The 13,129-nt window shown below is 21.5% G+C and overlaps 1 protein-coding gene across 10 annotated transcripts in view; it reads left to right on the top strand.

Annotated features, from left to right (window-relative positions):
• The window catches only part of ClC-a (chloride channel protein 2), a 76,310-nt gene that overhangs the window by 24,795 nt on the left and 38,386 nt on the right, over positions 1-13,129 (top strand). For 2 of the 10 annotated variants that reach the window (XM_065499072.1, XM_065499067.1), the window contains exon 1: positions 6,228-6,369. The exons of 6 other annotated variants lie outside the window; for them this stretch is intronic. Coding sequence is in view for 2 of the 4 variants with exons in the window: in XM_065499063.1 (XP_065355135.1) it covers positions 6,064-6,369 (306 nt within the window). In the remaining 2 variants the exon portion in view is untranslated. Of the gene's footprint in view, positions 1-5,973; positions 6,370-12,678; positions 12,952-13,129 lie in introns of those variants that run through there. 2 more of the 10 variants (XM_065499063.1, XM_065499073.1) reach the window with 2 other exon arrangements.

Below are 13,129 nucleotides of genomic sequence, written 5' to 3'. Positions count from 1 at the left end.
TTCCTTGCCAAGAATGTGCTTCAAAAAACTTTTTCTAAGCATTTTTATAAATTTTACTTGGTGGCGTATGATTATTATTAATTAGGGAGTAATTTTACATTTTGTTTAATAAATTTTTGATTTGTTAGAGGATTTTATGAAAATTAATGATATTTGTAAAGAAAACTTCTTAAAGTTCGTAGATTTGAAAGTCTATATCAAAAAACATTATTCGATTTGTTGGCAAGTATCTTCAAAGTTGATGATTTCATATTGAAATGTCTGCCATTTGTCTGGAAAAACGTTTGACGTTAAGCAATCATAATAAACTTGAAGCAGTATTACAAAAATTTCGAATTTAAACAATTTCTTGCCATTAATTTATTTTTAAAATCATTTTCTAAGCCTTTCTATTAATTTTACTTGGAGGCGTATGATTAATATTAATGAAGGAGTTATTATACATTTTGTTAAATAACTTTTTAATTTGTTAGACAATTTCATTAAAATTAATGATATTTGTAAAGAAAACTTCTTAAAGTTAGTAGGCTTTAATAGATATTTTATAAAATTTGTCTAGATATTTTGGAAAGTGTTTCCAAAGTTGAAAATTGCAAATACAAATTATTTTGTATAACCTAAATCATAAATTAACTTATTGTGTTAAATAATAATCTTTATTATATTCATCTACATAAATCTCTATTTATTTAATCATTTATTATAGAGTAGTTGTTTCTAATTCTTTTTTATATTTTACTGTTTTGTCTTAAATGCAAATTTCACCCAGCTCTGGCAGTCATGAAACGTTCATTAATTATTTATTAAGACTTTGTTATCAATAAATAATACTAATAATAAAAAAAATAAATGCTAAATAAACAAATCTATGCTAATTATCTTTATAAAGAAGTAATAAAAAACACAAGCAAATTGTTTAAACAAAATTATTATTTACATTTGAAAGAAAAAGAAAAGAAAAGGCCATAAAAAACAGGCACTGAGATTAAATTGTATTAAAAAATTATATATGAAAAAAAGAATTATTTAAAAGAATTTCAGGAGTTAAAAGGTTAAAAATTTACATTTCTAAATTCGGAAGCTCATATCTGATATATTGTAATAAAAATTTTATATATTTTACTACTTTTTTATAAAAAAGTATTAAATAATTTACTACTTATTACAAAATTTATATAAATTTTTGTATTTTATTAATATGGATTTTAAGCACAAAAATAATCTGCATGAAAAAATAACGAATTTGGGATTTTTTTAAAAAAGTAGTATTTCTACTACTATTTTTAAAATATTAAAAATTCAAATTTCTAAATTCGGAAGATCATGTGTGATATATTGTAACACAAATTTTATATATTTTACTACTTTTTTAAAAAAAGTATTAAATAATTTAAAACTTATTACAAAATTTATATAAATTTTTGTATTTTCTTAACATGGATTTTAAGCATAATAATAATCTACAGGAAAAAGTAATAAATTTCAGAGTTTATTAAAAAAGTAGTATTTCTACTACTTTTTTTAAAATGTTAAAAATTTACATTTCTAAATTCGGAAGATCATATCTGATATATTGAAAAACTAATTTTATATATTTTACTACTTTTTTAAAAAAAAGTATTAAACAATTTACTACTTATTACAAAATTTATATAATTTTTTATAGTTTCTTAACATGGATTTTAAGCACAATAGTAATCTACAGGAAAAATTAATAAATTTCAGACTTTTTAAAAAAGTAGTATTTCTACTACTATTTTAAAATGTTAAAAATTTACATTTCTAAATTCGGAAGATCATGTTTCATATATTGTAATACAAATTTTATATATTTTACTACTTTTTTTTAAAAAAAGTATAAAATAATTTACTACTTATTACAAAATTATTATTAATTTTTTGTATTTTCCTTCATTTGTTCCCTTCCTTTTGTAAACGTACCTGCCTTTTTATCATAAAACTTTCTCAAATCAGTAGTATTTTTTGTTTGCTGGACAAGCACAATTGCTTTTTTTGACAAGTGACGACCTTCACTTTAAATTGTTTTACTGTGATTGTGACAATTCAATTAATAGACAAAACAGAAACATGTTGCTTAATAGTTGTACAAGCATTTTAGTTGTTTTAATTAAATTGTTTATACATAAATGTTAATGAAAAGGTTACTCACTCACTTTTTTTAAGATTTCAGCAAAGTTTTATTAAAGTATAGAAAGAATTTTTAAATTTTAAAAGAAATTAACTTTTGAAAAAAAGTAGTATTTCTACTACTATTTTTTAAAATGTTTAAAATTTACATTTTTAAATTCAGAAGATCATGTTTGATATATTGTAACAAAAATTTTATATATTTTACTACTTTTTTAAAAAAAAAGTATTAAATAATTTACTACTTATTTTATATAAATTTTTGTATTTTCTTAATATTTTTATTAAGGAAAAAGTAATAAATTTTATTTTCTTGAAGTAAATTTTCACCACAATAATATTGTGCTTGAAAAAGTATTAAGTTTTTGTGTTTTTCAAAAAAGTAGTATTTCTACTACTATTTTTAAAATGTTTAAAATTTGCATTTTTAAATTCAGAAGATCATATTGTATATACTGTAATACAAATTTTATATATTTTACTACTTTTTTAAAAAAAGTATTAATCAAAAAAGTAGTATTTCTACTACTATTTTTTAAAATGTTTAAAATTTGCATTTTTAAATTCAGAAGATCATTTTGGATATATTGTAATACAAGTTTTATATATTTTACTACTTTTTAAAAAAAAGTATTAAATAATTTACTACTTATTACAAAATTGATATACATTTTTCTATTTTCTTAACATGGTTTTTTAGCACAATAATAATCTACAAAAAAAGTAATTAATTTGAGACTTTTTAAAAAAGTAGTATTTCTACTACTATTTTTAAAATTATAGAAATTTACATTTTTAGATACAGGTGATGGTCTTTAATAGATTGTGTTAAAAATTAAATAAATTTTACTACTTTTTCTTAAAAAGTACTAAATAATTTACTACTTATTAAAAAAATAATATAAAAATTTATAATTTCTTGAAGTAAATTTTCACCACAATAATAGTGTGCTTGAAAAAGTAATAAATTTTTGTGTTTTTCAAAAAGTAGTATTTCTACTACTATTTTTAAAATGTTTAAAATTTGCATTTTTAATTTCAGAAGATCATATTGGATATATTGTAATATAAATTTTTTATATTTTACTACTTTTTTTAAAAAAAGTATTAAATAATTTACTACTTATTTTATATAAATTTTTGTATTTTCTTAATATGGATTTCAAGCACTATTATAATCTGCTGGAAAAAGTAATAAATTAGAGACTTTTTAAAAAAGTAGTATTTCTACTACTATTTTTAAAATGATTGAAATTAACATTTTTAAATTCAGGTGATTGTCTTTAATATATTGTGACAAGAATAAAATATATTTTACTACTTTTTCTTAAAAAGTACTAAATAATTTACTACTTATTAAAAAAGTAATATAAAAATTTATAATTTCTTGAAGTAAATTTTCACCACAATAATAGTGTGCTTGAAAAAGTATTAAATTTTTGCGTTTTTCAAAAAGTAGTATTTCTACTACTATTTTCTAAAATGTTTAAAATTTACATTTCTAAATTCAGAAGATCATTTTGGATATATTGTAATACAAATTTTATATATTTTACTACTTTTTTAAAAAAAGTATTAAATAATTTACTACTTATTACAAAATTTTTAAAATTTTTTTGTATTTTTCTAACATGAATTTTAAGCACAATAATAATCTACAAAAAAAAGTAATTAATTTGAGACTTTTTAAAAAAGTAGTATTTCTACTACTATTTTTAAAATGATAGAAATTTACATTTTTAGATACAGGTGATGGTCTTTAATAGATTGTGTTAAAAATTAAATAAATTTTAATACTTTTTCTTAAAAAGTACTAAATAATTTACTACTTATTAAAAAAATAATATAAAAATTTATAATTTCTTGAAGTAAATTTTCACCACAATAATAGTGTGCTTGAAAAAGTAATAAATTTTTGTGTTTTTCAAAAAGTAGTATTTCTACTACTATTTTTAAAATGTTTAAAATTTGCATTTTTAATTTCAGAAGATCATATTGGATATATTGTAATATAAATTTTTTATATTTTACTACTTTTTTTAAAAAAAGTATTAAAGAATTTACTACTTATTACAAAATTATTAAAAAATTTTTGTATTTTTCTAACATGAATTTTAAGCACAATAATAATCTGCATGAAAATGTAATAAATTTGAGACTTTTTAAAAAAGTAGTATTTCTACTACTATTTTTAAAATGATTGAAATTTACATTTTTAGATACCGGTGATGGTCTTTAATAGATTGTGATAAAAATAAAATAAATTGTACTATTTTTTCTTAAAAAAGTACTAAATAATTTACTACTTATTGAAAAATAATATAAAAATTTATAATTTCTTGAAGTAAATTTTGACCGCAATAATAGTCAGCTTAAAAAAAGTATTGAATTTTTGTGTTTTTCCAAAAAGTAGTATTTCTACTACTATTTTAGAAATGATTGAAATTTACATTATTAAATTCATAAGATCATGTTTGATATATTGTAATACAAATTTTTTATATTTTGCTACTTTTTTAAAAAAAGTATTAAATAATTTACTACTTATTACAAAATTTATATAAATTTTTGTATTTTCTTAGCATGAATTTTAAGCACAATAATAATCTACATGAAAAAGTAATAAATTAGAGACTTTTTAAAAAAGTAGTATTTCTACTACTATTTTTAAAATGATTGAAATTTACATTTTTAAATTCAGGTGATTGTTTTTAATAGATTGTGTTAAAAATTAAATAAATTTTACTACTTTTTCTACATGAAAAGGTGATAATAATTAAGGTTATTATCTAATATTTCAGTGCTTTATTTGCCATTTACTTATATTTTTTTGTTCAGTGTGTGTAATGAACCATTTTCACACACATGTTAAATGGTTAAATTAATGAATTTAATAAAAATAAAATAAATATTATGTAGAGAGTCAGCCGGCCGCTTTAGACACACACACATTTAAACACACTCCAACCATTTGAATGAAAGTAAATTTGAAAATCATTTGTGAGATAAAAAAAACGACGATCTACTGAAATGGGTTGGGATTGTATGCCAGCTACAAAAAAGAAGAATAAAAAGATGATACACATGATAACGAAACAAAAAAAAAACCGTTTAACACTTTGACTCAATTAAATTGTTTAAGCTCAAACTCAATGAAATCGCCGCCTGTAAGCCAGCAAGAGGGGGTCTATTACAATTGTTATATTTCTCTATACTAGAGTCTTTTCAATTTCATTATAGTCAATTTAACAAGTTACATTTTAAATAAATAAAGATCTTCTTATATACAAGATATATAAATCTTTTGGGGTTAAAGATCTGTTACTTAAATGAGTCAAAATTACGTGCGAAAAATTTGAGTTAAAGCTCAATTTATAAACATTGGGGAAGGTGAAGGGATGTGAGAGTAGTGACTTAAGATTGAAATTTAAACCTCATTTATTAAGAAATTTCAAATGGAATTAAATTTCTTTAGTTGAGTTGAAAACGTTGATAAGTTTAAATGAAATTTTGTAAATAAACGAGAGACACGAAAGAATTTTTTGAAGAAAAAAAAAAAAGAAAAAAAAAGTTAAAGAAACAATTAAAAAAATAAATAAAATAAAAACAAAATAACGCCATTAAGTGAAACAAAAAGAAAGAAAAAAAATTAAAGAGAATAGATGAAATTACTTTATATTTAATAGCTAAACAATTTAATAACAAAGTCTTTTTGCCGTCCTTGTTAAATTGAATACAATTGATACAATTATTTCAACATTAATTTAAACTACAATTACAATAACAAAATAAACTAAACGAAAAGAAAAGAAAGAAAACGAAACCAATAAAAAAAACACAATAATAACATTTATCGATCACCATCACGATCATTTATAATAATATTGATATTGTTATTGCTATTGCCTTTGAAAAATGGTGTATTTACGCGATCGTGATCGCCGTCAAAAGCAAGTCGAACGCATCATACATGATGAGGAGTTCGGCGAAGAAAATGTCGAACAAGTCGATTCTGAATGGGCGGATTTTGAGAAATTCATACGTGAATTTCGCCAGCGACGCAGCAGTACCACATCGATGGAGGAAGAATTGCGACATGCCCAGCGACAGCCACGTATTAAGTCGCAAGCATTTTATCCTTGCCCACCACCAGCTGAACACGGCCGTGACTCCGATTCATCGTCAGACGATGATGATCCTTTTGGCTATATCGATACACTTGTAAGCATTTTGAAAAGAAATTCAAAGTTTTTTTTTATTATTTTATGTTTAAATTAAAATCAATTGGTGTTTAATAGTAAAAAAAGTGTAGAGGAATGTTAAAGAAAACTAAAATTAAGAGAAAAGAAACGAAATGTTTAAAACAAAGACAATTTTTAAAAAGATTCCATTACAATAAGTGTTTTACAAAATATCTTTAAAATTCCTACTGAAATATGAATCTATCTGTGCAATCTGATCATGTTTATAAAGTGTTTTCTGTAAAATCCTTTTGAGTAAGTTGTAAATTTCCTATTACTAATATCTGCTTCAGCTGCCTGCAAACATCCTCAGACTTTTTCCAGGTTTTGCTCTAATCAGAATCAAAACAAAAAGGATAATTAAGAAAATTATTGAAAATCCTACTAAAAAATACAGCACTAATAACAGATTGATCATGTTTATAGCAATTTGTGTCAGCCTAAATATTTGTTAACAATCCATTAAAATAGTTATAGCTAGATGTAAATACAAAAGCCTGAAAACATCCCCTGAATTGTTTTTAGATTTGTGAAAATCACAATCTGAACAAAAGGATTATTAAGAATATGGTTAAAAATCCTAATAAAATCCTAGTGATGCATCTATTATAAGGTGTGACCATGTCATTATTAGAAAAATAATATAAACATATTATTTTCTGGAAGTAAATATTCATCACGGTATTAAAAACTATTAAATTTTGGACATTTTCAAAAAAGTAGTATTTCTACTACTATTTTTAAAATACTAAAAATTTACATTTTTAAGTTCGGGAGATTGTCTTTAATATATTGTGATAAAAATTTTATATAATTTACTACTTTTTTTTAAAAAAAAGTAGTAAATAATTTACTACTTATTACAAAATTTATATAAATTTTTGTTTTTTCTTAATCTGGATTTTAAGCACAATAATAATCTGCAGGAAAATGTAATTAATTTGAGACTTTTTCAAAAAAGTAGTATTTCTACTACTATTTTTAAAATGCTTGAAATTTACATTTTTAAATTCAGAAGATCATGTTTGATATTTTGTCATACAAATTTAATATATTTTACTACTTTTTAAAAAAAAGTAGTAAATAATTTACTACTTTTTACAAAATTTATATAAATTTTTGTATTTTCTTAACCTGGATTTTAAGCACAATAATAAACTACAAGAAAAAGTAATAAATTTGAGACTTTTCTAAAAAAGTAGTATTTCTACTACTATTATTAAAATGATTGAAATTTACATTTTTAAATTCAGAAGATCATGTTTGATATTTTGTCATACAAATTTAATATATTTTACTACTTTTTTAAAAAAAGTATTAAATAATTTACTACTTATTACAAAATTTATATAAATTTTTGTATTTTCTTAACAAGGATTTTAAGCACAATAATAATCTACAGAAAAAAGTAATTAATTTGAGACTTTTTCAAAAAAGTAGTATTTCTACTACTATTTTTAAAATTATTGAAATTTACATTTTTAAATTCAGAAGATCATGTTTGATATTTTGTCATACAAATTGAATATATTTTACTACTTTTTTAAAAAAAGTAGTAAATAATTTACTATTTATTACAGAATTTATATAACTTTTTGTATTTTCTTAACATGAATTTTAAGCACAATAATAATATACAGGAAAAAGTAATAAATTTGAGACTTTTGCAAAAAAGTAGTATTTCTACTACTATTTTAAATATGATTGAAATTTACATTTTTAAATTCAGCTGATTGATTTTAATAGATTGTGACAAAAATTAAATAAATTTTACTACTTTTTCTTAAAAAGTATTAAATAATTTACTACTTATTGAAAAAATAATATAAAAATTTGTATTTTCTTGAAGTAAATTTTCACCACAATAATAGTGTGCTTGAAAAAGTAATAAATTTGAGACTTTTTCAAAAAAGTAGTATTTCTACTACTATTTTTAAAATGATTGAAATTTACATTCAGAAGATCATGTTTGATATTTTGTCATACAAATTAAATATATTTTACTACTTTTTTAAAAAAAGTATTAAATAATTTACTACTTATTACAAAATTTATATAAATTTTTGTATTTTCTTAACATGAATTTTAAGCACAATAATAGTCTTCATGAAAAAGTAATAAATTTGAAACTTTTTAAAAAAGTAGTATTTCTACTACTATTTTTAAAATGATTAAAATTTACATTTTTAAATTCAGGTCATGGTCTTTAATAGATTGTGACAAAAATTAAATAAATTTTACTACTTTTTGTTAAAAAGTACTAAATAATTTACTACTTATTGAAAAAATAATATAAAAATTTTGCATTTTCTTGAAATAAATTTTCACCACAATAATAGTCTGCTTGAAAAAGTAATAAATTTAAAACTTTTTAAAAAAGTAGTATTTCTACTACTATTTTAAAAATAATGGAAATTTACATTTTTAAATTCAGGTGAGTCCTTAATAGATTGTGAGAAAAATTAAATAAATTGTATTACTTTTTCTTATAAAGTATTAAATAATTTACTACTTATTTAAAAAATAATATAAAAAGTAGTATTTCTACTACTATTTTTAAAATTATTGAAATTTATATTTTTAAATTCAGAAGATCATTTTTCATATTTTGTCATACAAATTTTATATATTTTACTACTTTTTTTAAAAAAAAGTATTAAATAATTTACTACTTATTACAAAATTTATATAAATTTTTGTATTTTCTTAACATGGATTTTATGCACAACAATAATCTACAGGAAAAAGTAATTAATTTGAGACTTTTCTAAAAAAGTAGTATTTCTACTACTATTTTAAATATGATTGAAATTTACATTTTTAAATTCAGCTGATTATTTTTAATAGATTGTGACAAAAATAAAATATATTTTACTACTTTTTCTTAAAAAGTATTAAATAATTTACTACTTTTTGAAAAAATAATATAAAAATTTGTATTTTCTTTAAAAATTTTTATATTTCCTTTGTAACAATTTTGATTGATATTTAATTAATTGAACAACTTTTGCAATTTCCTGCTTCCCAGTTTAATTTATTTTACTTTTTTTAATTTGTTTTTATTAAATTTTATTTTAAATCTTTTTTTCAACACAAATATTTAAAATTCAACTCTATCCAAAGCAATCAATTAACACCTTGTTATATTTTATATTTATCTTTTTTATATTTGTATTACTTTTTTATATTTAAGTGTTTATAAATTGTTGGATGAAATCTCAAATAATTTTTTTTGTTGTTCATTCAAATTCAAATTTGTTGGTTTGAAGAGATTTTATTTTTCATTAAAATTATAACAAGTAAATAGCAAATTATTGAATTTTTATTTTTATTGTTTATTATGGCCCCCAAACACAGTGTAGCAGTTTTAGTTTAAGACTAATACCTCAAAATCCATAAAGGAATTTAGTTTAGTTTTCAACAAATTGTTTTTTAACACTTGCCATTTTCAATGAGTTCGAAAAACCTAAAACAAAGCAGCCATTAAATGAGGAATACGTAGGGAAGGTGTTTGGTTTTTTTTTTTTTCTTAAATTATAATCGGATTATAATTGAAAATGTTTATTATTTATTTATTATTTCATTTCTTTTAATATTTACCATTTTTAAGTATTCTTTTAGTTTGTTTTCGTTTAAATTTATATTTATTTTTTTTATTTATTAAAGAGAGCGTAGAAAAACAAAGTTTTTGTTAAAGGAAAAAAATGAAATGTTTATAATAAATATAAAGAATATTATGTTATTTTGTTGCTTGGCTTTAAACAATGTGAAGGTAAAGGGCATTTTTTTTTGCTTTCATTTACAAAATTATTTGATTTAATTATTATATTTTCTTAAGGTGACCATGTTGAAGAGTATTTTAAAATGAGAGCTTACAGTGAGGGAAATATGACAAGATCTAGGGGTTTCCAAAGTCTCTTTAAAGTCTATCAAATAATATAAAATACTTTGCTGTATTTTTATTGAAAATTTCAAATATTTTAAAATTTAAACTTTGACCTCTACAACGAAATTTCTTTCAAATCTATTAAAAATTCAAAATGTTTTTCTATATTTTCTTAGTTTTTTAAAATCCATCTAGAAATATAAAATTTTCATGGAAAATTTAAAATCTTTGAAAACTTGACCTTTGACCTCTGTAATTAGAGGGTTAATATTAGCCTTAGGAAGTAATTATTTACATATTCTTTAAAGAAAATGTAAATAATTACTTCCTAAGAATAAAACAAGTAAGAGTGCTATATTCGGCTGTGCCGAATCTTATATACCCTTCACCAAATTATACTTCAAAATTTTAAATATTTTTAGGTAAACAAAATTTAATTTTTTTTCCAGTTGTTTTTTCAATTTTTTTTGTGAAAAAAAAAATTCGGGTTAAAATTTTTTTTTTCCGATTTTGACCCATTGTAGGTCCATCTTACTATGGTCTTATATACGTCGTTGCAAATGTCTTTGAAATATCTATCATTAGATATCCATATTGTCTATATTAATGTCTTAGTAATCCAGATATAGGTCAAAAATAGGTCAAAAATCGAGAATATATATACTTTATAGGGTCGGAAATGAAAAATGTAGAAATTACAAACGGAATGACAAACTTATATATACCCTTCTCACGAAGGTAAAAAAAATATTTTCAACAACAAAGGTCAAGGGTCAAATTTTAAATATTTGATATTTTCCAAAAAACAAACTATAAAAAAACACGTAGGAAATATTTCCTGAAGATAAACTATATTTCCTGACCATTTCTGCAACAAAGGTCAAGGGTCAAACTTTTATATATTTTAGCTTATTCTTGTAAATATAGCGAAATTATCTTGACGGATGTTGAAGAAACCTGTGAAAAATATTTCCTGATTTTTTACTATCAAGATCAAGGATACATTTTCTTAAGATCTTGAGGTAAATATTTCCTCAGTATAAAATTATATAGATTATTACCCTTGACCTTTACATTTTGTTACAGTTTCTTTTACAAAACTCAAATATTTAAAAAACGTGACCTATGACCTAAGCAGTGAAATATTTCAAATTTTTACTAAATTTGATTTTTTTTAAATTTTTTTACAGCCTGTATTATTATGCTGGGCACTGTATTCACTCAATTATTAAAGAAAACATTGTTTTAACAACAATTTATGTTTTACGAGTATTATTGAAACACTGTTTTTTTGTTGTTGTTGTTTCTTTGCTCGTTGATTGCCCTGATTCAAAAAATCTAAAAGAATATTTCAACGAAAATCAAAAAACACAATACGACGAGTAACAAACATTTCAAATAATTCTTATTCTTAATATTTTCTTGGTGATTCTGTTTGGTTTTGTTCTTGTATCTTTTGAGGGGTTTTTTTTTCAATAATAATTTTCCACCATCAAGAAGAAAAAGCTTAACGAATGTTTTTAGTTTTCTAAAAGTTTTTGCAAATATTAGAACACAAAAAAAAATTATTCAAAATTCTAAAGCAAAAAAGAAATTTTTTTTTAAAAAAAAATTTTTTGAATAAAGTTTTGAAATTTTAAGAAATAAAAATGGAAATTAAATGAAATTTAAATAAATAATAAAAAAATTATGTTTAAGTGATTTCATTAATGATAAAAATTTATATAATAAATTCAAATTTGTGGTCTTAGTTAGAAAATATAAAAAAAAAAATAAATCAATAATTGCAATAATGAAATGTAAAGGAAAATGTGAAAAAATCCATAAAGCTGCACCTTTAGTTTAGTTAACCTTAAAAAATTAACTCAACAAAAATTTCAAATATTTTTCATTTAAATAAGAAATGATTCTAAAATTGTAAAGAGATTTTTATTATACAATAAAAATAAAAATTAATTTAATAAAAATATATGTATGTGACATATTAAAAGCAATTGGTGCTTGTTTGATTTCAAAATTTTCATAAAAATTACAATGTAAAATTGAAAAATTTTGGCAAAGTTTATAAGATAATAAAAAAACAAAGATCAAACAAAAAGTGATAAGAATAAAATGTTGTGTATGTTCAAACCAGGTGCATTTATGCTGCATCATACCAAAATAAATCATAATTTTTTTACCAAATAAATTACATAAAAATTAACAAAAAAACATTCTGCTATTAAATTATAACAAAAGTTTTCTTCCAAAAAAACAATCAATCAAAAATCAATTTTTCAGCCTAAAATCTGTGTTTTATTTTTTTGATTATAAATGCTTGCCCCTTGCTCGCTGTTTGTCGTCGTCGCCGTCGCACGTGCCCGTTTAATTATTTTAGTTTTTATTTTGAGTTGGGGTTTTTAACATTCGTTCGTTTTCATGTTTAAAAACATACAAGCCGAAGAACCCGAAGATGAATATATACGCGAATATGCCTTCGAGCCGGAGTTATTAATAAATCGTGATGACTTCTTGAAACAAGAACGCCACGCCTCCTCATCATCATCCATATCGGCGGCGGAGTCAGCGGCTCGTTTAGACGATGCCTCCACATCGGGTTATTCACGTCGTGTCAGTTCCGACAGCTATCATGAGTACAAAACGCAAGTTGAAATCGAGATTGAGGCTTTCTATCATGTAAGTGCCTTAAAAAACTAGGAATTTTTTTCTCTTCCTTTAAATTTAAGGTCAAAGGTTAGGTTTTTAAATATTTAAGAAAATATAACAAAATTATTTGTAGTTTATTGTCAAAGTTTAAAGAAACTTTAGGGAAAACATTTCTGTCTACAGCAAGGGTCACACTTTTCAGAAAAAT

This window comes from Calliphora vicina, chromosome 1 (assembly GCF_958450345.1).
Source record: "Calliphora vicina chromosome 1, idCalVici1.1, whole genome shotgun sequence".
In the NCBI taxonomy this organism is placed as follows: Eukaryota; Metazoa; Arthropoda; class Insecta; order Diptera; family Calliphoridae; genus Calliphora; species Calliphora vicina.
The sequence above is the reverse complement of the archived record's forward strand: the minus strand, read 5'-3'. Positions and strand labels throughout refer to the sequence as shown.